The 27323-nt window shown below is 43.1% G+C and overlaps 1 protein-coding gene across 1 annotated transcript in view; it reads right to left on the bottom strand.

Annotated features, from left to right (window-relative positions):
* Window positions 1-5035: 5035 nt before the first annotated feature.
* Window positions 5036-27323, bottom strand: part of GPR50 (G protein-coupled receptor 50) — a 43631-nt gene continuing 21343 nt past the window's right edge. The window contains exon 2 of the mRNA XM_054075994.1: window positions 5036-7648. Within this exon, the coding sequence (XP_053931969.1) occupies window positions 6780-7648 (869 nt within the window). The 3' untranslated portion in view covers window positions 5036-6779. The remainder of the gene's footprint in view (window positions 7649-27323) is intronic.

Raw genomic sequence — 27323 nt, 5'->3', positions numbered from 1 at the left:
GTAACAAGTTTGATTTATTTATAACTAAACCACATCTGATGGGAAAGAGGGAAGGTAACTTCTTCAAGAACTGGCTGTGAATTACTGTCAAAGCCTCCGTCCTCTCGAGGCACGGGCTCCTCAGGTGATCCTACCAAGGTGCAGAGGGGCTCCTGTGATGGTGGCTGCCTCACCCACCTGTGTGAAAGCCCATGGCCAGGGGCAGGGCTCCAGCACAGCCTGCTGTGGCATTGCCTCTGCCCCAGATTCCTGAAACATTTTTTTCAACCCACACCCCCTTGCAGGAGAAGCGATTACTTGTCCCCAGCGATGCCAAAATGAGATTGTGGGGGGCTGGGATGTGGGACAATTATACCTAAAAAATAACTGTGCAAGCTGACTGACAGTGGTTTGTAATATTTCAAAAGCCTTAGACAGGGAAATGCTGATTTTCCATTAAAAAAAAAAAGAAAAGAAAAAGAAACACCAAGAAGCAAAATCTTACTAAACTGTCTTATTAACCATCACTACATTTGTGCAGTTATTATTATTATTATTATTATCATTATTATTATTTCCTGAGGTTTCTGGTTTTCTCTAGGCTCCTTTAGTTTCCCTACTGTCTTGCCGTTCTGCGTGCTCGTGCTGCAGGGCTCCCGCACCGGACAGCTGGCTCAACACCAGTTGTGTGCCTCAATGCCATAAAATCCACGGATCATTTTTATATTTACAGGTTCATTAACTTCATTGTCTTGGCCAGGTCCCAGTTCGAGTAAGTGTAAACCCTCCAAAAATTCCTCCCTTATTTAAATTACAAATGTCTTTCTCAACTTCTTTCCTGCAAATTATTTTTTGCACTGTTTTCCGGGGGGAGTTGGGCTGGATATTTTTTTATTTTGTTTTGCAAAGTGGCTGTCACTTTTCCCCCAGAAGATGGTTGTATTTTGATGTTGCATTAATACCTCTACCCTACACGCTTATCAAAACCATATGGAAGAAAACCTACCTTAAGGTTTCCAAGGAAAACCTACCTTGAGGCAAAACATCCTGCTTAGAGTGGAGGAAACAATTTTGCATCCTAATTCCAGGAAATTCAGAAGTTTTTCTCAAACGAGGAGTACAATGCAGAAGGAAAGGCATGACAATTTATTAGATGCGTTACCTATAAAATATTCTACATACAAAATAAATCATGTGCTTCAACTGGACAGATTCATAAAACGGTTTGATGGCTCAGTCTATTTAAAAGGTAATCTAAGCAAGCCGTGACTGCACAGCAGTTGCCACTAATCTAAAATACATTAAAGTTTCCCTGGCCTCTTAGAAGCTATTATTTGAGTTAAAAACCCTTTTGGGAGACCATGCTTGGGAGAAAACACAGAAACATATTTCAGTTAATGGTTCAGACGCACCTTCTTTCCTCTGGAAACTGACCTCATACTGTAAATTCTATCTCTGCTGTACAGTGCATTACTTACAGCATACGAATAATGGATATTATAAACAAACACTATAAAATGAAAATTCAGTTAACAGTCTTGTGGAGCTTCCATTCACAAGCGTAGTTCATGAGTAATACCAATTTTATGGTTCTTATCGCCAATGAAAAAAAATTTGCATATCCCATCACAGAGTTCTTGCAAGAAACTATTCTGCATTTCTTATCTCAGGGCTTTTATGGTAAGAAATATTGCATTAGGCCCAGTAATTTACATTTTTCCAATAAAATTCTAAAGACATACGCAGCAGCTCTTTACTGACTGGCTTCACATTATAAATTATAAGCTTGGAAGTAAACATAATAGGACAAATATTGATTTCTAAACAGTCACCATGAGTGAGATTTTATCTTGGTGTTGAATTACCGCGCCTCTTGTCTTTTACAGCTGTATCTTATCTCCCGGCTTCTATACTTTGTCGCAAGTAAGTAAATAAATAACACTACCTCACTTTTGACAGTTCAATTCATTCAGCTCCATATGGCAGAAATACCAGGTACAAGTCTGTGCAAAGGTTTCCTAGCAGCTCTACTTGAATAGACATTTTGGGGTCTGCAACTATCATAAATACTGCTTTCAGCATGTCATATCAACGAGCATTAAAGGATTTACTGGGGAAACAGCAGATAAAGTCCAGTATCTGTTGGAAAGTACAAGTAAAAAAAGTAGCAGTACTGCTCTGGGATGTCATTGAACGAACAGTGCTTGTTCATTCAACGTGTCTACTCCACGGTTGTTCTGCACTTTTTTGTTTTAAGGGATAATCTCAGCCTTTACACCCTTAACACCACAATTACACATCAGGTTACAGATTAGGTTAGGAAGCAGGACAAAGCACTGGGTCTGTGTAAAATATCAAACAGAGAACTCGCGTTGCAGTCACAACTGGACCACCCTTCATCACCCCTGCTTCAGAAGTGGCACTGACCCAAAAAAACCCCATTTTAAGCATGGAAATATAATTGCTGCAACCCATGGACGGAACCTGTTGTCTGAAGAACTGCATGAATACAGCAAAATCTGTTCCAAACAGAGGTGGTAAAAGATCTTGGATACAGCACTCCTCATCCTCACAAAGCTCCTTGAAGGAGACCAAGCGTCTGGCAGCCCTCACTGTGCCTCCAGCCCAGGGGGACTCTCTCTGCCCCCAGCCCTCCCCTAAAACCCAAATGCCACCCTGTGCCCTAACTTGCGATGACACTGGCTCCCACACCCTCCCATTCACAGCTTAGCTGTGCTTTCCTTCCCAGCTGCAATCTAGGGGAAGGAACTGGGTGCACCATAGTCTTTGACTCTGTAACACTCCATGGATAGACATAGACACAAGGGAGGCAACAGACTCTGGAGGGACACACAGTGATGAGATCAATGGCAGTGTGGAAAAAAATTCTTCCCTGATGAGGAAGACCGCAGCTGGCTCACAGGCAGGTGGAAGAAAAACACGTGAATCCAAGGTGATGTCCTAGATGCACTGCATCATTCTCTTCCAAGTCTGAGCTGGGCAGCTGAGGCATGCTTGACCTCAATTATATTTATCAATTCAGTCTGCTTTCTGGGACTCAACAAACCCCAAGCTGTTGTTCCAAATATTTATTAAAAAATAACAGCAAATGGAAAAAAAAAAACCAATAAGCAGTCCAATGGCAGTTTTATTACAGTTTTAACAGGTAAAGAGAATGATCTACCTTATGAACAAAAATAGCAATAGGGAAATATACTAAAAAAATCTCAATCAAATGATAAAATGTAAACAGCATATGCAATATATGTTTATATATAAATATATTGGTTACATTCTTCTTAAATAAATTAAACAACATTCATTAGCAACACCCAAAAGTATTTTTGTAGCAAAAGATTCATCTTCCTTCACAGCAATATTGCCTCTCCCTAAGTTTATGTCCGTTATCACCGTTTTAGAATTTGGGGCTAAAACAGGTATTCAACACCACCAGGTCAAATTCAGAACTAATTATTTAAAAACAGTTTATAGGAGATTTCAATGTTATTTCTAAGACTTAAGGCCAGGTATGCAACAGGTGGAAGTGGCAGAGTATGGTTTAAGCTGTGGCACCTCCTTAAAAGCCCAGATATTGGATTAAAGCTACATTCCCACGGGGAAACTCTGACACTGCTCAGGATTCCAAGTTTAAGACACATTTCCCTTTTTCTGTAAACAAAATAAAACTCTGTACCCTGTTAACCATTCTTAACATAAAAATAAGGAGCTGCTTGGGTAGTCTTAAAATAAGTCAATATAAAAATCTATCCTATCCTAAGCGCTGTCTCTGTATCAAAGTGCTAGCAAATGGCACAGTGTTTTCTGTTTGAAGCCACGTTCCCTGCTTTTCGTGTTTCATATTGCAAACCTCAGCTGCAGCAGGACTGAGCTCAGGACACCCGCTGCGGCAGCTGAATGACCCCAGCTCCAGGCTCACTCTTGGGAAGCCCTCAATTAAACTGGGACACCCAAAGCACATCTGAATGGGCGATGCCAGGGCAAACCCTCTGTGCTGTTAGATGGATGGTGCCCATCGCAGACCCATCCCCACCCTGTGGGATAGTGGTAGGGGCTACACATACAGGGAGCTGCTCGGGACCCACCCCAGTACAGCAGGTACTCAGCCTGCCCCTGCAAAGACCTGGGCAGGAGTCAGGCTCAGATCATACAGCAGAAGATAAGCAGATCCCCCCTGTCACTTTGCATAGTTTGGTTCAGCAGTCCTCAGTTCTCCCTGCAAGTCCTGGGGAGATTCCCTATCATGCTCCTGCTGCTCCCCTTCCTGCCAGGTGCTCCCAGAGACTCCCACTGTTTGCCTGCTCAGGACCTCTTTGGCTTACTTGGTTTGGTTCTAATGCTCGCTTGCTGTTACTTTGGAGCCTGAATAAGAAATAGTGCAAATACAAGCTTAAAAGAAAAGAAATATCACATTGCCTTCACTGAACATTCAGTTAAAAAGACAAGGATCCACAGATGAAACCCCAGTTGTGGGGTGTTTGAGACATTTGGCAAATCTGTACAAGATTCTTCATGATTGTCTTCAAGGAGTATATTTGGCTTGGCACTAGAAGCTTAACATTATTTGCTAATGTGATTCCAACTAACACTGTTATGGCTAATCGCAAATGGCTTTGAAGACTAGTCACAGAACACGGGACATCTCCTTGGCGCAATGGGACAAACACTCCCACAGTTATGGATTCCTCGGTGCTTTTCTTATCCTAGTTTGACTCAAAATTATTTTGTTTGCATGGAATGGTGTGAACTCATTCAGACTGGTTTTGCTGGAAGGCAAATGGACACGTTATTTCTGAGGGTCAAGATACCTTTATTTGGCCATGTTCAGGCAGATTAAAAGACCAAAACAGAATTCAGTTTGATTCCTATTATGGGAGGCTGACTGCGGTGCATTTTAAAACAATAATCATCTGAAGTGGCTGAGTTGTTCAAGTTCAAAGTGTCATGAAGTGCGAGGGTGCCCTATAAATACAGAGACTCCCCTTGCACTGCAGCAATCTTCCCCACGAGGCAGCGCGCACGCTGCAGCCCTCACCACGCTATGTTTCTTGTCCCACTTCATGAAGGGTCTTAATTTCTCTCAACTTCTCTTCCCTCCAAAAAACAGCAGAAGGGACATTCAGCAACAAGTTGCTTTCAGGAAGCAAAGCACAAATGGTTAACTCCACTAAGGAATAGGCACGTAGCCTGCTCGGAGTTTTTGTAAATCCTACATTCCTTCATCTCTACGCACCTACATGCTATTGAAACCTAGCGCTCAGTGTTTCAGGGTTCAGCCCTGGGAAGTAGTCCTACTTTGACTACGATCAAAGACTGCACTCTTTGATCCAGAGCAAGGCTGACTGCTGTCCTCATTAGACCCACAGGGCTCAGCCCTGCTCCTCTCCATTGCACAGCTCCCACTGTGCCTCTCCCTATATCAACATCAAGCCAGGTTTGCTAGCTTGAAGGTAGAGTTGCAGCAGGGGAGTTTTACCTGTTGTTTTTATAGGACCTTTTCAAAGCAGGATCCACCCATTTAAAACCATGAGGAGATGAACTCACAATGAAGCTGCGGAAAAAAAGAAGTCCTATTTAAAGACAGACACCCCAATTAAAGAAACAGCCTTATCTTTACCCACGTGCTTGTTTCGTATGTGATATTGGTCTTCCCAGCATTTCAGGACATTATTTCCAATGTCAAAGATAGTGGAGTTCAGGCTTTCACTGAGAACTGATGTGTGAATATGCTGAAGTTACTCTCCTCTTCCAGATCCATGAGTTAATTACAGCTTTGCACACAAAATAAAGCGGGAAAAAATTCCCCTTCCTCTCTAACAAATTTATATTATGTGGTGGGCAAAAGGGGAGATGTTTGGAACAAACACTTCCTTTCCCTTCTCCCTTTGTCTGCAAGCGCAAATATTACTAGAACTTAAAAGCTGGCATCTGTATTAATCAGATGCAACTCTGCTATGTTCATCGTTTTTATGATGTTCATGTAGGAGGGTCTTCTGAAAGATGTTTGGAATGAACGCTGGCCATGACAGGGTACCACCTAGATTGGAATCAGGCTCCAAGTATATTCCTGCAATCGGATTATGTTATATATGTTATTCTCTTACTCATCGCCTGAGAAGGAAAGTGCAAGGGTACTTAATATCTGTAGATATTCAATAAAATGAGTGCTTCAGACACTCACCGGGCTTGGCTTTTGCCTGCCTCACATACAGCCCAGGCAAGCGTCTAAAACTTAAGAGAAGAGACAAAGGAAACCGAACTCACGCACAGTGGAAGTCATCACGGCCATTTGTATGCTTGCTGGCTAATACTGTCACCTAACTGAAAAGGTAAAAGTCATGCAGTTTATACTTTGTTTGCTATAGTTTTGGTTATGTTAGTGCCCAAAAGATATAATTCAGAGGGAGGGGAGAAAGATTTGTTTGTTATACATGGCGATTTTGCTGGCTCTTGAAGGTTGCATTTCAAGCATAATTGCATTTCTCCATGCACTCTGAATGCTTCCCTTTCAAGGGTATTGGCATGCTTGTGGCAAAAGCAACCAAACCAATTAATTAGGCACAAGGTGAAAGATGGCATAGGAAAAAAATAAAGATCAGCCATTTCCATTCTGAAAATCCTTACTCAAAGCCTCAACGTCACAGCGAGAAGCTAAGCATGAAAGGTAGCAGACTCCTTCCTTGTATGAGTGGCCCAGCAACACCAGCTGTGAAATGCACACATCGAAAAGCTCATATATTACATATACAACTGTAATCCAGAATAAATAGTAGTGTTCTGACTCATAAGTGTATTTCAGCTTGGTTGTTGTTGTTTGTTACAGCTGGAGATGGCTTGCTTTTCATCCCTTCTGTCCCCCCCTTGGACACATCGATGAACAGCAGCCTGGGAGTTCGGAGTGTCAGCAGTATCCTTTTGTACTCCTTCCGGAAATTCTGGTTAAGAAGCCCATAGATCACAGCGTTGAGACAGCTGTTAAAATAGGCCATAAAATAGCTCAAGACAAAAAGCCATTCTGGAATGTGTGGCTGCACTTTTGAAGGATTAATTGAAACAGCAAGGCCAATAAAGTTTAATGGCCCCCAGCACACAGCGAAAAGGACAAAAACCACAAACATAGTCAAGAAATTCCGGATGTCAGCTGCTCTGAGCTTCTGCTTGCAGTCTTGTCTCACCCGGTGTTTGACTTGAATCACCAAAATCCAGATCCGTAGGTAGCAAAACGTCACAATGGACAGTGGGACGATGAAGTGAACTACCACCACTGTGATGGTGTAAGATGTACTCACCGTTTGGGCAAAGGTGCAAGAGTAAATCCGGGGGTCATACTGCAAGGAGCCAACGAAGAAGTTTGGCACAATTGCCACCACTGTGAGTATCCAGGTCAGACAGAGATAGCAGCAGGTGTTCTTCAGGTTGAAGAGCTTGTCGTACCGAAGGCTGTGGCAGATGTAGCAGTAGCGGTTGATTGCGATTGCCGTGATGTTGAAAATGGACCCAATGACACTTAAGCCCATCAGGAACCCGCTGATCTGGCAATGAACATTTCCCATGGTCCATCCATTATGGAAAATGGCACTCAAGATCAGAGGGTATGGATAAACGGCAACTACAAGGTCTGCAACAGACAAACTGACGACAAAGATGTTGCCTACAAAAAAGGAAAAGAGACCATGAGATATTAGCATAGGTCTAGATAGACAACTTACAACTCACAACTCTTCTTTAGGTGTAGCTCTTCTCACAGGCTTCACTCTACCCTCCATTTGGAATCTGAAACCCTAAAAAATAAGACTTCGATCTACTAGCAACAGCAAAGGAGAGTAACTAGGCATGATTAACCTTCTAGGCATATACCTTCTTAAGGAAATTCTGAACTGGAAGCATTACCCTTAATTCATCTATACTTGTGGGTCAGGTTTCTGTGTTCATCTAAGTCGCGTAGGAGCGAAGGATTTTGCTCTTCTTGTTAATCAACCAGGATTTTGCTCTTCTAATTAATCAACCGTAGTCACCAGGCAGCTACCTAACATTGGCTGTCCTGCAAGGAAATTCCTTCCTTTAAATACTATATAGGACACAATACTTTCTATAACATCGCATAGGGACACTTTATATAAACTCTGTCCGTCATGGGCCAAAGAATTGGGGCAGATGGGTTAAGTTTTCAATGGTTTATTTGTTGCACTGATAGCAGTTGCATGGGAAAAGTCTTTTTTCCGTCTTTTGCATGTGAACACGTATATTTTCATCAGGATTTCTGCAAAGTTCATGCTAAGGAGCATGTGTTCTTCCAGATGCCGTGGTGCAATAGGGCCTTTATGTGCTTATCTTATTTGGTGTACTTTTCTGTTCCTTTAATATCACAGTTGTCCAATGCAATATGGAAGGTCAATCACTCCTACACTGTCTGGGCCTGGGCAGGGAATATGATTAATGAGCTGCTGTCTGCCATTTCTGTAGAGTATATGCTGCAGGTTGTCCATTTAGGCTCTAAACCCCAGAGAGTGGGGAATCTGTGCAAATATAAAATAATTTAAGCCATGCTGGATTGAAAACGGCACATCGTGTGGGACACCCGTCAGCTCCACTGTGTGGAGCAGCGTCCAATGACCCAGGCAACCGGTGACTTCCTAACAGCAGTTACTGCTTGTTTCAGAAGTCTGGTGTATTTTTAGGTAGGGAAAAAGCCTTTCTGTTCAGTTTGTCAGCCAGAGCAGAGGACTGTTTTAAGAAAGGGACCTTGAGGTGTTTTGGGAACTGGCGTAACTACAGGACCAGCTATAATGTTGAAAAGAATATCTGCCAACATTCAGCTTTTTGATGACTGGACAAATTGTCATTGCAGGAGGAGCTCAACACTGCAGTTGGAGAACAGCACACTAGAAAAAGCAGTTGTTTTTCCCAATTCTACTCTCTTCAGGTGTATCTGCAGTTGCAGGAAGGCAAGTATTTCTAGAATACCAGTAGAGGCTACGTTTAACACATTTAAGTTATTGATGCTTATGACCCTATGTGTTAGAGGCAACATCCCAGCCAACTGATCACACCTGCACCTTCTCTTTAAACTCTCACATTCTGCTGTCTACCAGATTATATGAGAAAAACCACTAAAAACAGGTCTTTTTCTGTAGTATCTATGAAAGGACTCTCTGAGATGTCAGTTCACCTAGGTCACTGGCTTCAGTATTTAGAAAATATATCCAAGGGCTGCAGAAATCATGGCTGCATCGCCATTGCAGTTGGCTCATTGCTGTGTTTGTTGCCAACAAAAACTCTCAGGACAAGTCAACAGTTCATGTCAGGCAGCAGAGTCCACTTCACGCTGAGACTGGAAAACAGTCCAGACTTGAGAATAGCCCACGGCAGTGTGGAGTTGAGACAGCTGACACAAAGCATCATTTAAAAATAAATATTAACAGAGGTCATGTGAAGTGCTGAAATCTTTTTAGAGAGAGATTTCACATACACAGGTCTACCACAGCACACAACTTCTGTCGCTGCTGTTCCTCAGTGCTTCTTTTTTGCTGATTTAATATCTTACCTAGATTTTTTTTAAAATGCAGTTACTGAACATGGTCCCCATAAAATTAACTCTATTTACGCCCACCGTCAAGGGCAGAACACCTATGGTCAGGCTTAGCACTCATACAGTCACTCTAAAGAGGGAACACTCTTCTGCAGCAAAACTTTAATTCATTGGATGAAAAATATACCACTTCAATAAAAAGCAAAATATGTCCCCAGCATCAGAATTTCCTTTTGGAAAAGTTTTCCAAAACAATTTTCAAGACATCAAAACAGAGACAGAGAGGTATCAGCAACCCAGGTTAGGAGACTTCTAGATGATGCTGGACACCAACTCTACTGATGGGACCACAACCCTCCCTCTTCAGTGGGTCTGTCCCACTGGGATACACTTTTATATGAACAGGCATTTGGAAAGCCACCCTCTGCACTTCTTGAGGACGAAAGACAGACAAATTCAACATTCATTTCTGAAACAGGCAAAGCAGAACAAAGCTGTATATTATCTACTCAAGACAGCACATCAGTGCATCTAATCCAAGGTTTAGCAAAAACATAGGGAATATTATTAGGCTCACATCACTGCCAGCTGCTGGGAGAAACGAGCAGTCTCTGTCAGCCTTTCTTCACTAACTTGAATAGCTGGGAGGAAGTAAGAATATGGGGGGGATCTATAAGAATAATATTCACATGCTGGATCTAGTAGCTTGGATTCAATCCCGAAACACAGTATTGTGTATATTATTTTAACACCACTTCATTGCATATTGCTCCAGCAGGGAGAAAATGAGACGGTTTTATCAAGATAGGAATTAATAGTCTCCTCCTTTACTTGGAGAGCAGATCTGCAATCCTCTGCTCCGTGCTTTCAACTTGTAGTCTTGGCTCCTCTATCAGCTGGAAGGTCTATCTCCCCAGTAGGGTGTTGGGTCCCTGAAATTAAGGTCAGAAAGGCTCACCCAGTGCTATTTCACAGAAGCAAATCCATCTTCCATTTTATTTGGCAATGTGGTCAACTTCATAATTTTCTTCTGGTGAGATGAACGTGAAGGTCAGACCCATATAATAGCTATTTGCCAGTCAGTCCTGAAAATCAGTGCATATTTAATGACTGATTATCAAAAAGAGAGGCCAAATCGCATGCCCCAAAAGCAGAACACGCCCTCCAAAGTATGGGAACTGGCTGCTGGCTAATTGTTAAAATAAGAGTAACTGGAGTTAAACATTACCCTGTTGTATAACAACAGGCTGGTTTTGAAAACTGCTTCAGCCTCACGATCCCTGGTTTGGCATGAGACCACCACGAGCCGGACCTTGCGGCCAAAGGTATGTCTCCTCATCCTCTGTAGGATGAGATCAGACCCCCACTCCTATAAACTCTGCAGAACTGGAAGCTTCCTAATGTGCGGCTCCAAAGGGAGGTAAAGAGCAGTCTCTTGCCAATGACCTGCACTATATTTTTTCTTACATTTTCCACCATAAAACAAAGAAGTCGTGCCCATAAATAACACCAGCAGTACTTTATCTCAAATTTAAAATTGTCTGTTTCTCTGGCACTATTTTCAGATGTATCTTTTTCACTTAGTGGGCACGTGACTATATTCCTTATCAGCTTTCACATTTTCCATCCTGTTTTTAACTTCTACGTAATATAAATTCATTCACGTGCCGCTGTGCTTAGTCCCCCGGTCACAGAGTCATACACAAAGAAGCACAAATGGTGGAGAGAGGCAAGTTTGTCACAAACATACTGCCAATACAGACAGTTTCTCTGTTCAGAGAAACTTTAAATCTAAACATTACAGAGGTCCAACGCAAAGCTATAGATTCTAGAGTTATGATACACTGTTCACAGAGTAATCTGCAAATTGTTTGGGAAAAAAAAAAGCCCAAAAACACACAAAACAACCTGAATCCCAGAAGCAGAACAAATTATAAGCATGTGCAAGTAATATAAAAAGGAATTTATCCCAGAAGATCTTCTGCTCTAGTACTCCTGCCTTTGAGCTCCCCTCCTCGCTCTCATACACCTATAACCCTGTTTCTGCTCCCTCCAACAGCCTGCTCCTGTATTCCAGCAGTTCCTTGGCCCTGCCTCTCATTTTGCTTAGATTATCCAACAACACAGGTTATCCGAGGACTACTTGTCCAGCCTTGGTGCTAGCAAATGTGGAAATACCACAAAAAGTTCTGCAAATCAATAAACCACATACGTAAAAGTCTTCAATGGCAGAGTGCCCGAACTGCACCTGATTTTCATACAAAAGGACATCATCTACAGAGATTAACTGAGCATCGCTGTACAAATACAAGGGTCATTGGCCCTGCCTGCCTCAAGAGGCTGTTGGAAATCCCTCGGCACAAAAGCTCCAGCTGCAGAGATTTAGCCTCTCCCTGCTGTTCCCACACAGCAGTTGTGGGCTGTCCTTCAGGACACACAGGGGGTGTTTTAGGTATCCTGAACCCAGAAGCTGTGTTGAAAGGGGAAAAAATAAAGGAGGTAAAATATTTTTCTAAGGATTTACTATTTCTATAAACCCCAGAATGTGCAAAGCAAGCACGCAAAAGCCTTGTTCTCTATTATGTATATAAAGCTCTCTTACACACACATTCCTTGCTGAAATAGTACAGAACTATGTTTGCTTTAGGTTAACAAGATACAGATGCTCAGTGTAGCCTGAAGTTAACATTGTCATCTGTAAACCTAGTGCTGAAATTGAAATGTTCTGAGCAACAGGAGTTGCACCAAACTGAAGAGACAGTTTTGCAGATCAACTTCTGAATACCTGGCAGAGTCCAGCTCCAACTGAGGAGGAAAGAGGGCTTTGCTCTCTGGGTTGTCCCCCCTCCTGGCAGCCACCTTGCAGGCATTTGAGTTGCTCTCAAATAGCAGGTGCCCAGCACAGTATTTGGGGACAAACAAAACCACGTACAACAGCTTCAATGCCCACAGGTGAGAAGTTGACTCACGCATGTGATGGATATGTGGGGTTTCAGAGCACGACCAAGCTGTCCCAACCTCTCCCCAAGGAGATCAGATCCCAGTGTCTGTCCCAACTGCAGCCAGAAAAACTGCAGTTGTAGAACAGCAGATGTAAAACCTATACCCAGAAGAATGTGTTAAGATAGACAACGACACAATGCTAAAAGTATACTGGGGTGACTGGCATGTCCGTGGTGACTCCTTACTATTTATGACTTAGAGTAAAAAGCATCTTAAACTTTATGTTTGTCCTTTCAGGTTTTATGAAAAACTCAAGCGGCTCATATCTACAAGGAGATAAACTCGAATTAAGACTCACATCATCCTCAGAGAGAGAGATATAGTAAAGTTTAGTAAACAATTTAACAGGCCATGACTGTGAAGTAAGCCTCTGATGACCACTTACCATAACCAAATACTCTCTATTTAACTTTCCAAAGCCTATGCTTACTGCAGAACAGAAACAAAATGTTCTGTTGCTCCAAGCAAAAAGATGAAGTCATAAAAGCTTTATTCAGCATGCAACAAGGTGCTTTATTAGCTTTAATAGCCTCCTCTTCTTATTTGTTTTTACCTCTCACTCACTATGCATTTGCTTGTGTTTCAGTAACCCCCAGTCTGCACCCATGAAGTGTACACTCAGTTCTGCAAACTAAGTGGCAGTTCATGCAAAACACTTTCAGATCAATTTTATTCATTTTAGAATACAAAGTGCAACCATTGAGTGCGTGCAATCATATTGATCATGCACTGCTGCGATTTAGATAGAGAATAATACCGTAGTTTGGGGGGATCCTGCAGCCGTTCACTCTGACAAGGATTTCTTACATCACAAACTCTAAAGAATCACTCCAGGAAAGGCAGTGTTTGCCCCATCAAAGCGCATTAAGAAGCATCCTTTTATAGGGCTCTCTGACCCGTGTCACTGCTCCATGGAAGCTCTTGGCTTCCAGCACACTGTGAACACAGCACACACAGCAACAAAACGGCACATGAGAAATCCCAGACAGACTGTTAATTGTTGTTGTCTCTTTTCAGCATTCTGATGAGCACTGATGAATCTGACATGCCCATACAACAGCTCAGCATGTACTTACCTGTTCTGACAACTGAAAACAGTTGACAGGGGAACACAAGTGAACATCAGAGAAACTCTCTCTGAGATCCAGGCAACAGGCAAAAAAAAAAAAAAAAAATCTGTTGTTTAATATATTAATCCACGAATTTTAATTGATGATTTTATTTGTGGATTTAGGAAGTCCATTCAAAGAGAGGAATAAAGGAAAAGGAAAGAGCATTAAATCAATTATCAGTTACTATTGCTCCATCAGGATTCAGAGGGATATAAAGCATAGTTTTCTGCAGTTAAACAGACGGTGCATTTGGGCTGCCAGCTCGTCTCAAATTCTGAGTATCCTGTATAAAATGATAAAGAGTAATGAACAGACCACAACAGGAGGTACTGGCAGCCCACAGCACCTTTAGGATGTAAGGTTAGAGAATGCTGAGATATCCAATTTCAGGACACCATGAAGGTCCTAATCAAAAGCACGAAACTCCAGAATAATTTCACTTTTTCCTGGCAAAAGGTACTTTGAGATCTCTCATCTCAGCACAACTGGGAAGCCAAAGAACAGCAGGATGCTCTGGGCTACCAACCATTACCTGGTTTACTGGCATTGTTTCCTCTGGGAAAACTGGGGGCACTTTGTGCTGCTCCCGGTCTTGCGCCAGCCTTGTGCCCACCCAGGAGCAAAGCCAAGGCAGAGAGGGGGGCAGTTCACAAAGCGAATTCTCAGCCTCTTCCTGTGCCCTTCCATGACCAGATGTTTTAGCATCACTTTGGCATCACAACAGCAAGCTTCATTAGCGGTCTCATCAGTGTATCACCACAGTTGTGTAGAAGCTGCTGTTCCCTCTGGACCCATTAGAAAGATTTCCTTCCAGGAGGAACCTCACAAGATTTACTGAAGTAGAAAAGACCAGCTCCCCAGCACTTCAACTGCATTTATTTTGTTATGCTTCATATATTATTTTGGCTGATGGCTAAAGAAAGGAATTGTTTACACTGACAGGTGGAGGACTGGATTACTGGATGTTAGACTTACTTTTAGGTGATGACCTTCTAATTGTACTGCAGACATTAGGAAAATATCCTTCACACTGAGGATGGTGAGACACTGGCCCAGGTTGCCCAGGGAAGCTGTGGCTGCCCCATCCCTGGAGGTGTTCAAGGCCTGGCTGGATGGAGCCTTGGGCAGCCTGAGCCAGTGGGATGTCCCTACCCATGGCAGCAGGGTTGGAACTAGATGATCTTTAAGGTCCCTTCCAATTCAAACCATTCTATGACTCTATGATTTAACTGTTATATCCATCACACTCACAGCATGCAGTAAGGCTATGAGATAGCAAGCCAATCAACTTACAAAACTGGTTCCTTCCTGTATCACTTCCAAATCCTTGGGGTAACGATGACCTCAGAAACATTGTCTGCCTTCACAGCACACCCCGGTAAAGCTGATGGAGAGCAAGTGTTGGAGGCAGGAGGCCCTTGGACAGTGCTTCCTCTCACTTGGTTCAACCTCAGCACCTCTATCAGTGTCTATGCGGCACTGGCTTCACTGTCTGACTCTGCAAGGACAGCATGGGTGATGGCTCCCTATTCCCTATAGCAGCTTCTCGTGGAAGATGGCAGGTCTTTGGGAAGAGTCTAAGCAAAACCTCTCACAGCCACAGGAGAGTGAGGTCTGGGTACCCAAAGGCTCACTTGACACCCTGGCTACCAGTGCCACCCTCTGAATTCCAGCTGTTTACTCTCCTTTTCTGCCTGAAATCCCTGCTATGTGATTTTATGCAGCTGCCTAATTCCCATCAAGGTTGTGTAGGGAGTGCAAGCTGATACCTTTATGTTTACCCTCACATACTGGCCACATGAGCCCAAGGATGAACTCTACCCGCCCATGTTAACTCCAAGCCCATTATTTATCAACAGGTTTGTAAAGTGCTCTGAAACAGGAAAAGCCCTGTATAAAGACCAATGTGAATTATTGCCAGCATCCGTTGAAATGGCAAACCATCATCCATTCTCTCCTGGTCCCAGCACTGTACTGCCACCATATGCCATCTGTTACTATTCTGAAATAAAAATTGTGAATTCAGGCTTAATAGACTTAATAATGCTCTTTTGCTATCAGTGCCAGTCTAAGTGTGCTTCTGGCCTGGAAAGGAGCTATGTGCAAGCAACTGATTCCTAGGCAGCTGTTGGGCTGAGCGTATAGTCAGATCTGAACACACAGCTGATTGTAGTGATAAAAATCACATCTGACCGCCCTGGTGAGCCCTGCCGAACAAACACAGCTGAGCCCAGGAGCTGGCTCCTGCTCTTCCTTGTGCTTCACCAGCACGGTTTCTGGACTAAGTCTCAGTGACAGCACCAATCCATAAACCCATGGACCTGCACTGCAAGGAGCAGATGTCACCCTGCCACGACAGCTTGTTTTGGCCTCCCAGCCCTGCAGTCCCAGGGATGTCTCTCTCTCTCTCTAGTCCCAGATTTTTCTGGTTAGTTGGCAGGGATAAGATACATTTTTATTTCCTTTCAACTCTTTTGAATTCTTTTTTGAATTTGATTCGATGAATCACGAAGCTATTAAAAAAAAATGACTACACAAAAATGCTTCTGTCAGTGAAGGACATTTAGTCTTTAACGTGTTCTGGATGAGGTCTTTTCCAAGTCTGCTACAGGCAACTCCTTCTCAATCTATGCCTGGTCTGTCGGTTAAGCCTTAGGACAGACCAAAGAAGTTGAGTGAGGTAAGGACTCTCCAAAGAAAAGAGGTGGAGATTCAAAGCAGGTAGCTTTCCTATGAAGACTTAAAGGTGCTTTTTATAAAGGTTGGTTGTGCACACATATAGGTTTACATTCAGGCTGCATTAGATGCTGTAATACCAAATTCAGACGCCCTTTTCAAGATACACCTTAATATTCAGTAGTATTGTACAGTACCCAATTTCATGAGAGAGCAAGCTGAACTCAGACCATAGAGAAAAAACTCAGTCTGGACACAGACCAGCACAACATATAAGCTGCCCTGAATCCAGCCTCACTTTCTAATGGAGGCTCAGGACAGACCTCTTAACACATTCTGGCATCAGTATCACCTCCAGTTCTCTGCCCAACAAGAACAAGAGACTAACATAAAAATAAGTCAGTTGCCATATAAAAAGAAAGGTCCTTTTTAGACAAAAATAATCAACACACAAAATGACTCAGTCTAAATCAAGAATCAGAGGAACAGTAATAGAAGAGTTTGAGTTAACAGAATAGAGTTATGCTAGGCACACAGGCTCAGACAGAGCAGCTGTACTCTGTGTGTCCTCAGCTCAGGGATGCTGAGATGGGCTCTGTGTCCAGAGGAAGCTTAACCACTTTTCCCATTCTGGTTCGGTCTAAGAAGGGTTGTTTCCCTTCCCAGCAAATTCAGCCTTCTCAGAAACTTCATGAATTCCTGTTCTCCACTGCCAAGACAGATTACTCTGTGCCATGCAGGCTTTTTAGCTGAAATTCCTTTCTCATCTGTTTTGGAGAGCATAAACAAATGCCATTCCTTGAACCAGAATGTGAAATCACATACCTAGGGTAAATCTGAAATAAACCCAGTGCAAGCAGGCTTGTCAATCTCCTACCTCTGCGAACTGAAAAGCATGAAACTGAAGTTGTACCAGCCTGCAGTGGTTTCTTAATTAAGAAGAACTGCCCTGCAAGCAGGTCAGCCCAAAGAAAGGGTGATGCAGGTATGTAAGGAAGAAAGCCACAGTGCAGCGAGCTGCAGGATGCAGAACTTGCAGAGGGAAAACACACTTGCTCACAGGCAAATGAACACTGCAGTCTGCCGCAACAGAGCTGCATTTAATTCGCCTTAGCTGTTAAATCTGTCCTCACTGTAATTACACAACATGCTCCTTCTCTTGCTATCACAACGTGGTGAGTAAACATGCTGAAAACATGGCTGGCAGGAGATGAAGGGAAAGCAGGGCTGTTTCTCTCCATCTTTACTCTCCCATTGGGATACTCAGATTTTCTCCAGAATAAACCTACTTGGGGCTTCCTACCTGATGCATCCAGTCTGCACCCTGACATCCCATGACCTGATTAGTCAAAGGTTGGGTGCCTTCCCAAACCAAAGCTGGAAATCTAAATTCCCTCCTTGATTTGAGCATGAGGTGAGGAACTCACTGGTCAAACAGAAACCTCACTGATTACGACTTGTGGGCAAGGGGCCAGTACACCCTGGTGTCAGTGGACATGTGCTGAGCACATACCAGTTTTCTCATAAATGGCCTTTTCACCAGCCACTGTAACAAACCAGCTCCTTTCTGCTCCTCTTTTCAGCACTGAAAACAGAGGGTCTGCTAGTTAAGTACTGAACTGAACAGAGGTTACCTAAATGAAGGCTGTGGTGTTAGAGCAGTAGCAGGGTAGGACATTTATTCTGCTTCTGCATAGCAATTGCCACTAGAGTTAGGAAAAAGAAACATAATTTGGATCCCATTTATCTCCAAGGTGATAGCCTCGTTGTAGGCTACAGCATGGTCCTGATATGCCTCACAGTGCTGCACCGCAATTGATTGGCTTTTCTTCTGATGACCTTAATATAATTTTTCAAACATTTGGTGGATAATGTTATAAAAGCAGGTTATACAAAAAAAAAGAAAAAAACAACAAGGGGTAGATTTAGTCAACAGAATTCCTTTCAGTCCACATTTTTTTTCCCCTAGGGCCTCACCCTGGACCGGTCATTGAAGCAGGTGCTGCCACAGCGTGCACATGCAGCGAGGATGAGGCTGGAAGAAAAATGGTACCATGAGAGACAGGAAAGCAACATATCTGGGGGGAGCGACAGTCAGTCCTCCAAACTCAGCACCCAGCCCCACGGCAAGCAAAAATATTGGGCTACCTGAATTACTGTTCATCCTGCCTTCACAATCTTTTCAGAAGAGGAGTAATATTCTTTACATTACAGATGGGGAAAGAAAGTGTCCCAAGGTTTGGTGGCTTCATCACAACTATGTGAACTGTGAAAGAAGTAATGCATATAAATATCAGACCAGAAAGTAGAAGAAAACCTATTCTAGACTTCCTGGTTCATCCACAACTACTTACTAATCCCATTGGAAATGGGGTTACTTTCACCTGGGAACACTTTAGTGACTCTTGATACAATTGCATCAGTAAAAATCCAATGCAAACAGTTAAAGTTGATTCAATAATAATTATAGTGATACTGGGAAAAAATTAACTCAAAAAACAATGCATGCCCTAAAGGACCTTTTCCATTTTCCCAGGAGTGAGTCCAAAAGGCAGCGCTTCCCAGACCATCAGCAAAAGCTTCACTCCAGATGTCCCACAGGATTTGCAGAACTCATGTCAAGGCTGGGTACAGGATGGGCAACAAGAAATAATCATGATATGAGAAACTCAGATTAGGGAGTTCCAAAGGTATTGCAGGAAGGCATCTGCTTCTGGTTTTTTCTTAATGATTTATGAAACTTAAATATCTTTGAGATGCCATGTGTGGGTATATTATAAGAGAAAAGATGTTTTTGCGGTAAAGGCCATAGTAAACATGTTTCAACACAAGCCCATGTGAACAGATGGTTCAAATGGGTGTGCTCAAACACTGGTCTCAACAAGGAGTCTAATGATGACTAATATCTGATTGGCTTGAAGGACAATAAGACTTCATGGGACTACGACATCTAAGGTACTGGAAGAACCTCTTGAAGTAAGCAGCAATACACACATTAGAAGGGAGATCTTGGCCTTGTGGATCATAACTGATGAGGCTGGCAGACACCTCTGCCATGAACAGCTTCCAGTACAAGAGAATAGCTGCTCTTACACAAACAACATTTTGCCCTTGGCAAAAACCACCAGAAAGAACAAAAGATGCTGAAAAAAGGCCATCCATGTAAGCCAAAGAAACTCTGAGGTACTTAGTTCTATTGCCTAATCCTGAAATACCCCCGAGTCCTACTTTCTCGCCTGTAGTGATAAGGGCAAGCCTACTTTTAGACTTGTATAATAACCATCAAGTGATGGTGCTTTTTGTGTCCCCTTAAACTTTCCCCCCTCTTTCCCTTTATATCTCTATTGAACTGTTCTCAGCAAGAAATAAATCAGAGAGGTTTCTTCTCTCTGAAACTACTTAACATCTGTACCAGTATACATCAAAGCGGTAACACGCAACTTGAGCTTTATGACTCCCATTACAAGCCAGGGAGGCTTAGACAGGGCTGCATCCAATCCTTTAAATGCGAATGCCGAGGGGACATATAAGTCAGTTGGTGGCTGGTAAGGGAGACTCTGCTCCCCCATCAGCATTTGTATGGACAAGGGTACGACTACGAAACCCAACTGGGAGGGATCCTGGGAGGTCAGCTGACCGCTTCCCCCAGGCATAGCATCTCCTCCTAAAAATTACTGACAAGAAAGAGCATTTCTAGGTCAACATAATCAAATCCAAGCTGCCCTTCAACCTGCTTGCTACAAAAAAAAAAAAAAAAAGAAAGAAAGAAATGAAGCATGGGCTCAACACAGAGTCTTCTAATGAGAAGTCCCTGTGTCCAAATGCAAACACCGATATTACACATTCATTAAAAAATATCTTCCTGAAGGGGGACTGATTTGATAGTGCTAGAAAGGATGAGAATTTCTAGTCCTCAGCAGGAGTGTAATACAGGCATGTCAAGGTAGGTAACAGAAACCTCACAGCGCGTTGCCCAGCTCCTTCTTCTTAGGCAGCCCCAAAAGCAAGTTGTTAGAAACACAGACAGGACAGGGAGATCTAAGGCAAGCTTAGTGTGCACTAAAAAGAGCTTTGAAGAAATTCTATCAAGAAATTTGCTTGGCGCATTGCCGGAAATGGATGAGAGCTTTGCACATTGAAGAGAAACTGAGTGGAGTCCAGCAAACGCTCTCTGCTTTCTGGGCAGAGCTGGCAGCATGGCATGATACGGTGTGCGTTTCCCCATCAGGCATGTGAGCGCACCAGCAATGGTTGCACATTCGTTCAGGCAGCTCAAGAAACTCCTCTGAGCACAAGGAATTCATCTTTAGTCTGGCAGAACCACCCTTGCACAACCACGTGAGGTTTTTAACGGACTCCAATAGCTCCGTCAAGTATCTGTACATGTTCTAAGGAAGCCAGGGAGTTACTTGCAATATCAGAGCTAGAAGGAACTCGGATTTGTAGCATCAGTAACAGATTTACACAAAATAACAGAGACCAGCTCTTGCAGCAGACTCTCCAGTCTGAACCACCCAAGAACTTCCCCTGGGGCACCCCCTGACCAGGATATCATATCACCCAGCTCTAGCTGCCACATCTCCCCAACTCCGGGGTGGGGAAGATACAACCCAAGGAGAATAGGCCCATGTCTGCTAACTCAGCAGATATAAGAGCCTTCATTTGGGAGCACAGTGGAGAAACACACAACGTAGACCGTACCACAATAAAAAGCAAACTCGGAGTGATTGCCAGAAGCCAGCTCTCAGCACCAGGAGTGCAAGACATGGAGTTTAGCTGCTAATTAGGACAAGGCTGTAGCAAAGACCAGCAGAGGGGAAAAGGTCAGCTTTAGTTCCCTCAGGAGTCCAAAGTTTTTCCCAAATTCAGCGACATAACACATCTTTTAAAAGGAGAGTGATGGCTTCTTCTGTATTAGCAACAAAACAGGAACTCTCATGCCAGCACTGCCTTCTAATACAGTCTTTTTATCATTTATTCAGGAATAAACTGTAACAAAGCATTTTTATATCAAATGACAAATAATAGCTATGAGGAAAAGAAAAAGATGCCACACTTCATTAGACCTCTGTAAGACTCTGACAGCCAGAAACACACCACCAAAGTGGCAAATACAGCCAAAAAGACAAGGCAGAACTCACAGCAGCTGTTAAACCAAGTGGGAACTTGTTAAAGTCCCATTTTCCCTCTTTTATATTTAGTTTCGAAACATCATGTAAAGAAATTCAAACTCTTAAAAGCCAGGCTGAGTCATTAGCACAGAAGTGACATAAGACCCTTGGAAAGATTTCAGATTAAAAGGTAACCATTAATACCCAAGCAGTTCCTAAAACGCTATGAATATGTTAATCTGGTATTAGCTGGAACTCTCTGATATTAAGGCAATAAATCTCACCCAACTGAGTTTTACCACTATCCACTTCGTGTTACAATATTTCTGCTCATAGTCCAGCGGAGGGCCACCAAGAAGATTAGTGGATAGGAGGAGAAGCTCATGAGGAGAAGCTGAGAGACCTGGGTCTGTTTAGCCTGGAGAAGACTGACAGGGGATCCAATCAAAGCTTATAAATACCTAAGAGGCAGGTGTCAAGAGGATGGGGCCACTCTTCAGTAGTGCCCAGTGGCAAGACAAGGGGCAACGGGCACAATTAGGAACACAGAAAGTTCCACCTCAACATAGGGAAAAACTTTACTGTGAGGGTCACAGAGCACTGGAATAGGCTGCTCAGGGAGGTTGCGGAATCTCCTTCTCTGGAGATATTCAAAACCTGCCTGGATGTGTTCCTGTGCAACCTGCTCCAGGTGAACCTGCTTTAGCAGAGGGGTTGGACTAGATGATCTCCAGAGATCCCCTCCAACCCCAACCATTCTGTGATTCCATCAAAATATGCAAACATTCAAAATGGAGGATGCTCATGGGTCTGTAGCATCAACCCCATCCTGGACCAGACTATATGTTACCTTCTTCCCAAAGAGGTCAAGGCCATATCTGTCCCCAGGTATCAGCATTCCCAAATTCTCTACACCAAAAGGCACTGGTCTCACCCACGAAGGCTGCTGGGACTGCCTTTATAGATTTTGGTATAGTTTTTGCCTGAAGGGTGCTGATTTCCACAGGGGACAGAATGATTCTGCTTCAAATAAGCCAAATATAAACCTTAAAATACCAAATGAGTTAAATACCTACCCAGCCAGCCAGCCCGAGATTATCCCACAGCGTGAGAGTGCAGTGCTGACAGGTTTTGATCTGTTTTCCTTTATAGGGCAGGAGGTGATGGCACTGTGTAATTCTGCATTTAATTAGTCAGAGCTACACTCATATTAGAGCACTGACCGTAGGGACAAACAAGACACTCACCCTTGTTTCGAGCAAGGACCTTCCCAGTTAATTGCCACATAGCCTTAAGCAAACCAGTGCCTATGCACGTTTTGGCTTCCTGCTCTGCCAGCAGAAGATCTGCCTTCCTTGCATTCACTAATGTTTAAAAGTACAAAGATGTCATTCAATGGTAGGCAGAATAGAAACAGCAATTAAAATATTTCTCACATGCTCACCTTTTGGCTCTAAAGCTGTTCTCCCAAACTGAATACTTAATTTCGAACAGCCCTGTGCGGAGCAGCCTCAGGAGCCCGTGATATGCAAGAACAACTGAAAGAAGTGGAATAAAACTGGCAGAAGTCAGTAAACAGGACCAAAAGAGGTCCTGTTTACCTGTCTTGGCACTCCCCTCACTCCTCCAAACTAGGGGCGGTTTAGAGGAGAAATGCTTAGCTACTATACCTGCAACTATGAGTTCAGGAGACAATACTTCCCACTGAACTAGATGGAGTAGTCACCCCTCCAAATGTACCAGAAGCACATTTTGCTGCTAGAGGTGCTGTGACTGGAGTTGCTGGCACTGGAAAAAGACAGAGCTACCCGAGTTAACAAACATCACTAGGAATTCATAACAGTGGTGGTCTGAATCAGAAGAGCCCCTGACTAACTCCTAACTTGGACTGTATCCACCAGTTACCCTGCAGCTTCCACTTGACTTGGAAATCTTTCATGCTCTAAGCTGGATGCAGTTGAATACGGTCATGGCCCATTTCTGGACTGTCAATGAGTCCATGTTTGCAGCGTGTCAATTTGCAAAGTGCCTGAAGATCTCTTCCAGAGAAACCTCAACAGCTTATTTCTAGGAGATAACTGGAAAGGCCCATTGTAAACCACACTGCACAAGAACAAACACGCTATTGTCCTTCTGGCACAGAGCAGAAGCTGTCTATGGCCTCACAGGTCAGCATCTGAGAAAGCAGTGATGCAGCTCTTGGGCAGACTATGAATGTTGCTTCTTTAATTTATACCTGTTTTGAAACAGAGGTGGTCACACACAGCCTGCAGACAACTCCCTCTTTGTAATCAGAGCCCAAAACTAATTCCTTGTTCGCAGAGACCATGGCCTCAGGAACGGAAGTCCAGCATTGGTTTCCCCTTCAGGCTACTGCTGCTTGCACATCTCCCAGTGAGTCTCACTTAACAAAAAGCTCACACACACCTCTTGGCTTCCCAAAACTGAACCCTTGCTCATATGCCAGGAAAGAGCTTTGCCATCTATGTACAACAGCATGGCTTTGTAACTCTGGCCATAACAATAGCACTACGTAATAGCCAAGATAACTGGAGCAGATAAAACTACCAGCAACTGTACAATACATCGCTACATTACTGCAACATCTGCTCAGGAAAGGAATAGGAGAAGGACATTGAAGTCCTAAGAGCAAAAGCAATGACATTTTCAACAAAAGAACAAAATGCTCCCTAACACATGCACAGCCCAACACACTGTTCACTGGGCCCAGGGTGGGAACGCTTTAGCACGTGTGGCAGAAATTCAGAAGTGATGTGGCTTTGTGGAGGCAATACCTACTGAAGTGTCTGTGAAGAAGCCTTTGCGCTAGGAGCAGCTACTGCTGAATTATGGATCTTGGCATGTTTTTTGACAGGAACACTCTCTTTACTCCGCTTTATTGTTTGGGTTTCTTTATCAGCACTTTCTGCACAATCCTCAGATGTCTAGTAATTCTAGAAGACAGGGCACTGCGAATCACTGTTACGGTAAATGATACAAGTTTCTCAGACTGCCTGAAAGACAGTCATGGGCTGAAGCACATGCTCTGGGATAATGGCAGCATTTACAATGATGTCAGCTTCCAGCAAGTGAATTCCGGTAATCGCAGAATCACATCAAACAGGGCTGTCGCCTTCCTCCTTGGGAAACAGGGAAATATCAAGAACAAAGATGCATACCTTAGAGACTCCAGATACTAACAAGCTATTATCCTGGGCTCAATGAGCTAAACCACCCTGAACGTCCAAGCAGTCACCCTGACTGTCCCCTAAAAGACCCTGTGTTGAGGTAGACATGAAGCTGCTGCTGCATTATTAGTAAATACACCATAAATTACAAATATTCCCAACATATGAGGATGGCTTTCAGAGTAAAAGGACGTAAACAGCAGCTGGACACAAATACACCTTTCCTTTGTAGGGGGTCCTCATAATATCAGTGTTGCTCATCTCCATTTTTCACACCAGCTTCCTGGAGAAATGAAGTGTCTGATCACACTACCCGACTTCCCCAATAATTTTGGTTCCTGAAGGCCAACTTTATTCACATTTTATAGAAGATCGAATGGCATAATCGGAAAAAAATCCCCAACCCTGTCTACTCAATGGACACTGGTCCCCAGCAGAGGAGGGGTATTGTGAGTGATTGCATTTATTAAAGAGATACAGGGTGACCTCAGGTTTTCCAAGAAACCAGGTAATTCAGTTGTTAGAAAAACACAGACTGGGATAAGTTTCAGTCAAATTTATACTCACTCAACGCAGAACCAGCCTATGGGAAAACTGACTTCATTTTGACGTTCAACATTTAATTCATCTTCTGTACGAATGATGCTAAAACAAAGAAAATCAGAGGTAATGACACAATACTGGCTTCAAGTCCAACTAACTCATCTTCCATGTCACAACCTAGAAGAGGAAAACTGAGTATCTCATCGTGGGCAAGGAATTATTAGCAGAAGTCTCCTCAGAACCAAGACTTTTCCCTGAAGTACTGACTACTCCAGCAAGACTAACAAAAGCAGGAATAATACTCAGTAAACAGAACTTGCAAAATCCAAAACAAGGAAATTGGCAAAGAATCCACAAAAGACAGGCATGTTATAAATATCCTGAAGGTCTCTGTCTGAGTTTAGACTTCAACTGATACCAGAACTTCTGTCCATGAGGCTCCAAATCCTCCAATCAGTAGGAAACTAAAATGAAGAAAACAGAGACTGGTGAGACAAGTTCAAGCAGGCCCACCATGGAGACCAGGAAGAGGTCCCCTGAAAGGAATCTCAAAGCTGATGCTGAATAATAATGTAGACACAGATATGTGCAATTAATAGAGGCAACTTCTTCCTTGCATGCGTGTTTTGCAGTAGCCTACAACAATTAGGACTGTATATTTCCAGAAATGAAGTCCTATGAGTTTTCAAAGAAATGGTACATTCACAGAAGAAGAAGAAAAAGTTGCCATGAAAAAAATGACACCAAAATAAATCTGCTTAAAAAATTTTAAGAGGGCAGTAAAGCTGATTTTAAGTAAAGCAACCACCGTGTAATGCTGCAATACAGCAGTACAATTGTGGGTTACCTAAACTGCCACCCAAGAAAAAAAAAAAAAAGCAAGACAAAGAGGCTAAAATGGTGTTAGCCAATATGGATAAATTGGTTCAGTAATGGATTTGATCCTGACTTAATCTTCTTACTTGGCAGTGTCCTGAAAATCCTGCTCATTTTGCCCTCTCTTACCTAAATGAAATTAACCTATTCCAGAAAATTAAGAACAATTTATCAGGCCACTGAAGGCAGACTGCTTGTTGGATCTGGATCTGTGTTATTCCATCCAAGAAACAAGAGAAACTTCATAATTTAAAAAAACTGAAAATGGGAGGATTGGCAAACTCTTACATCTGGAGTCTCGCTGCTCTTTTCTTGCACGCTTTCTGGCTGCTCAGCGCACTCCAGTACACAGGTTGTACAAGCAACCTTTTGTTCGGAACAAGAGCGTTTGGCTCAAGCTACAACACAATTTGTTCTTCAGTGCTTCCGAAAATGCAACTTCCACTGCCATCAACCAAGAAGACATTTCTGAATGAACAAAATGGGATCAGAATATTTCACTGTGATTTCAAGCTCTTTTACTTTCTTGATAAAGAAAACAGTTCAAATCTCCTGAAAGCCGGTTTTGCCATTAAAAAAAAGGCAAGGTCAATGGACCTACCCAGGAGATCCAGCTTTTAGAAATAAAGTGGCAAGATGGGTATGGTCTGATCCCAGTGGATGTGACCAACAAAATAGCAACTATGTCTCCACCGACAAACAAAAAGGAAACACAAACTTTCTTGAGCATTGTGGGTTTCTGGAGAATGCATATTCCAAATTACAGTCTAAACCATGCAGAAGGCTGAGCTCTGTCTCTGTAGACATCAGGGCAAGGCAGATTGACACATCTGCATTTCACATCATCTACTTAAGCCAGGATTCACCAATTTTTTTTACCCTCAGACTGCCGTGTAATAGGAAGCCAAAACCAGTTCTCACTGAATCAGTGTGACCTCTGCAAGGAGAAGCAGCAGGACTTAAAACACATGCTATTCCATTTCCCAAATGGAAAAGCTGGCAATTAAAACGCTCTGTCCACAACATGCAGCCCTGAGCCAGGGTAACACACTAGAGACTCGTGGGAATGAACCCTCTGAAAACAAACCCCGTTGGCTGTTTCTTGGAAGTGTGAGTTTCAACACCTTTGGGCACAGGATGAGAAAGAAGCTGTGTGCCTTACCTCACCATAGTGCATCCTACAACACATTCATGGGTGACGTGTCCACATCACACACCCACTAGCTTCAGGCTATGAGACTACCTTTTTCTCCTCTAAATATTTACCCTCTCTCACTTATACGTTCTC

This window comes from Cuculus canorus, chromosome 10, assembly GCF_017976375.1.
Source record: "Cuculus canorus isolate bCucCan1 chromosome 10, bCucCan1.pri, whole genome shotgun sequence".
NCBI lineage: Eukaryota > Metazoa > Chordata > Aves > Cuculiformes > Cuculidae > Cuculus > Cuculus canorus.
Note: the sequence above shows the minus strand (reverse complement) of the source record. Positions and strands in the feature narration are given on the sequence as shown.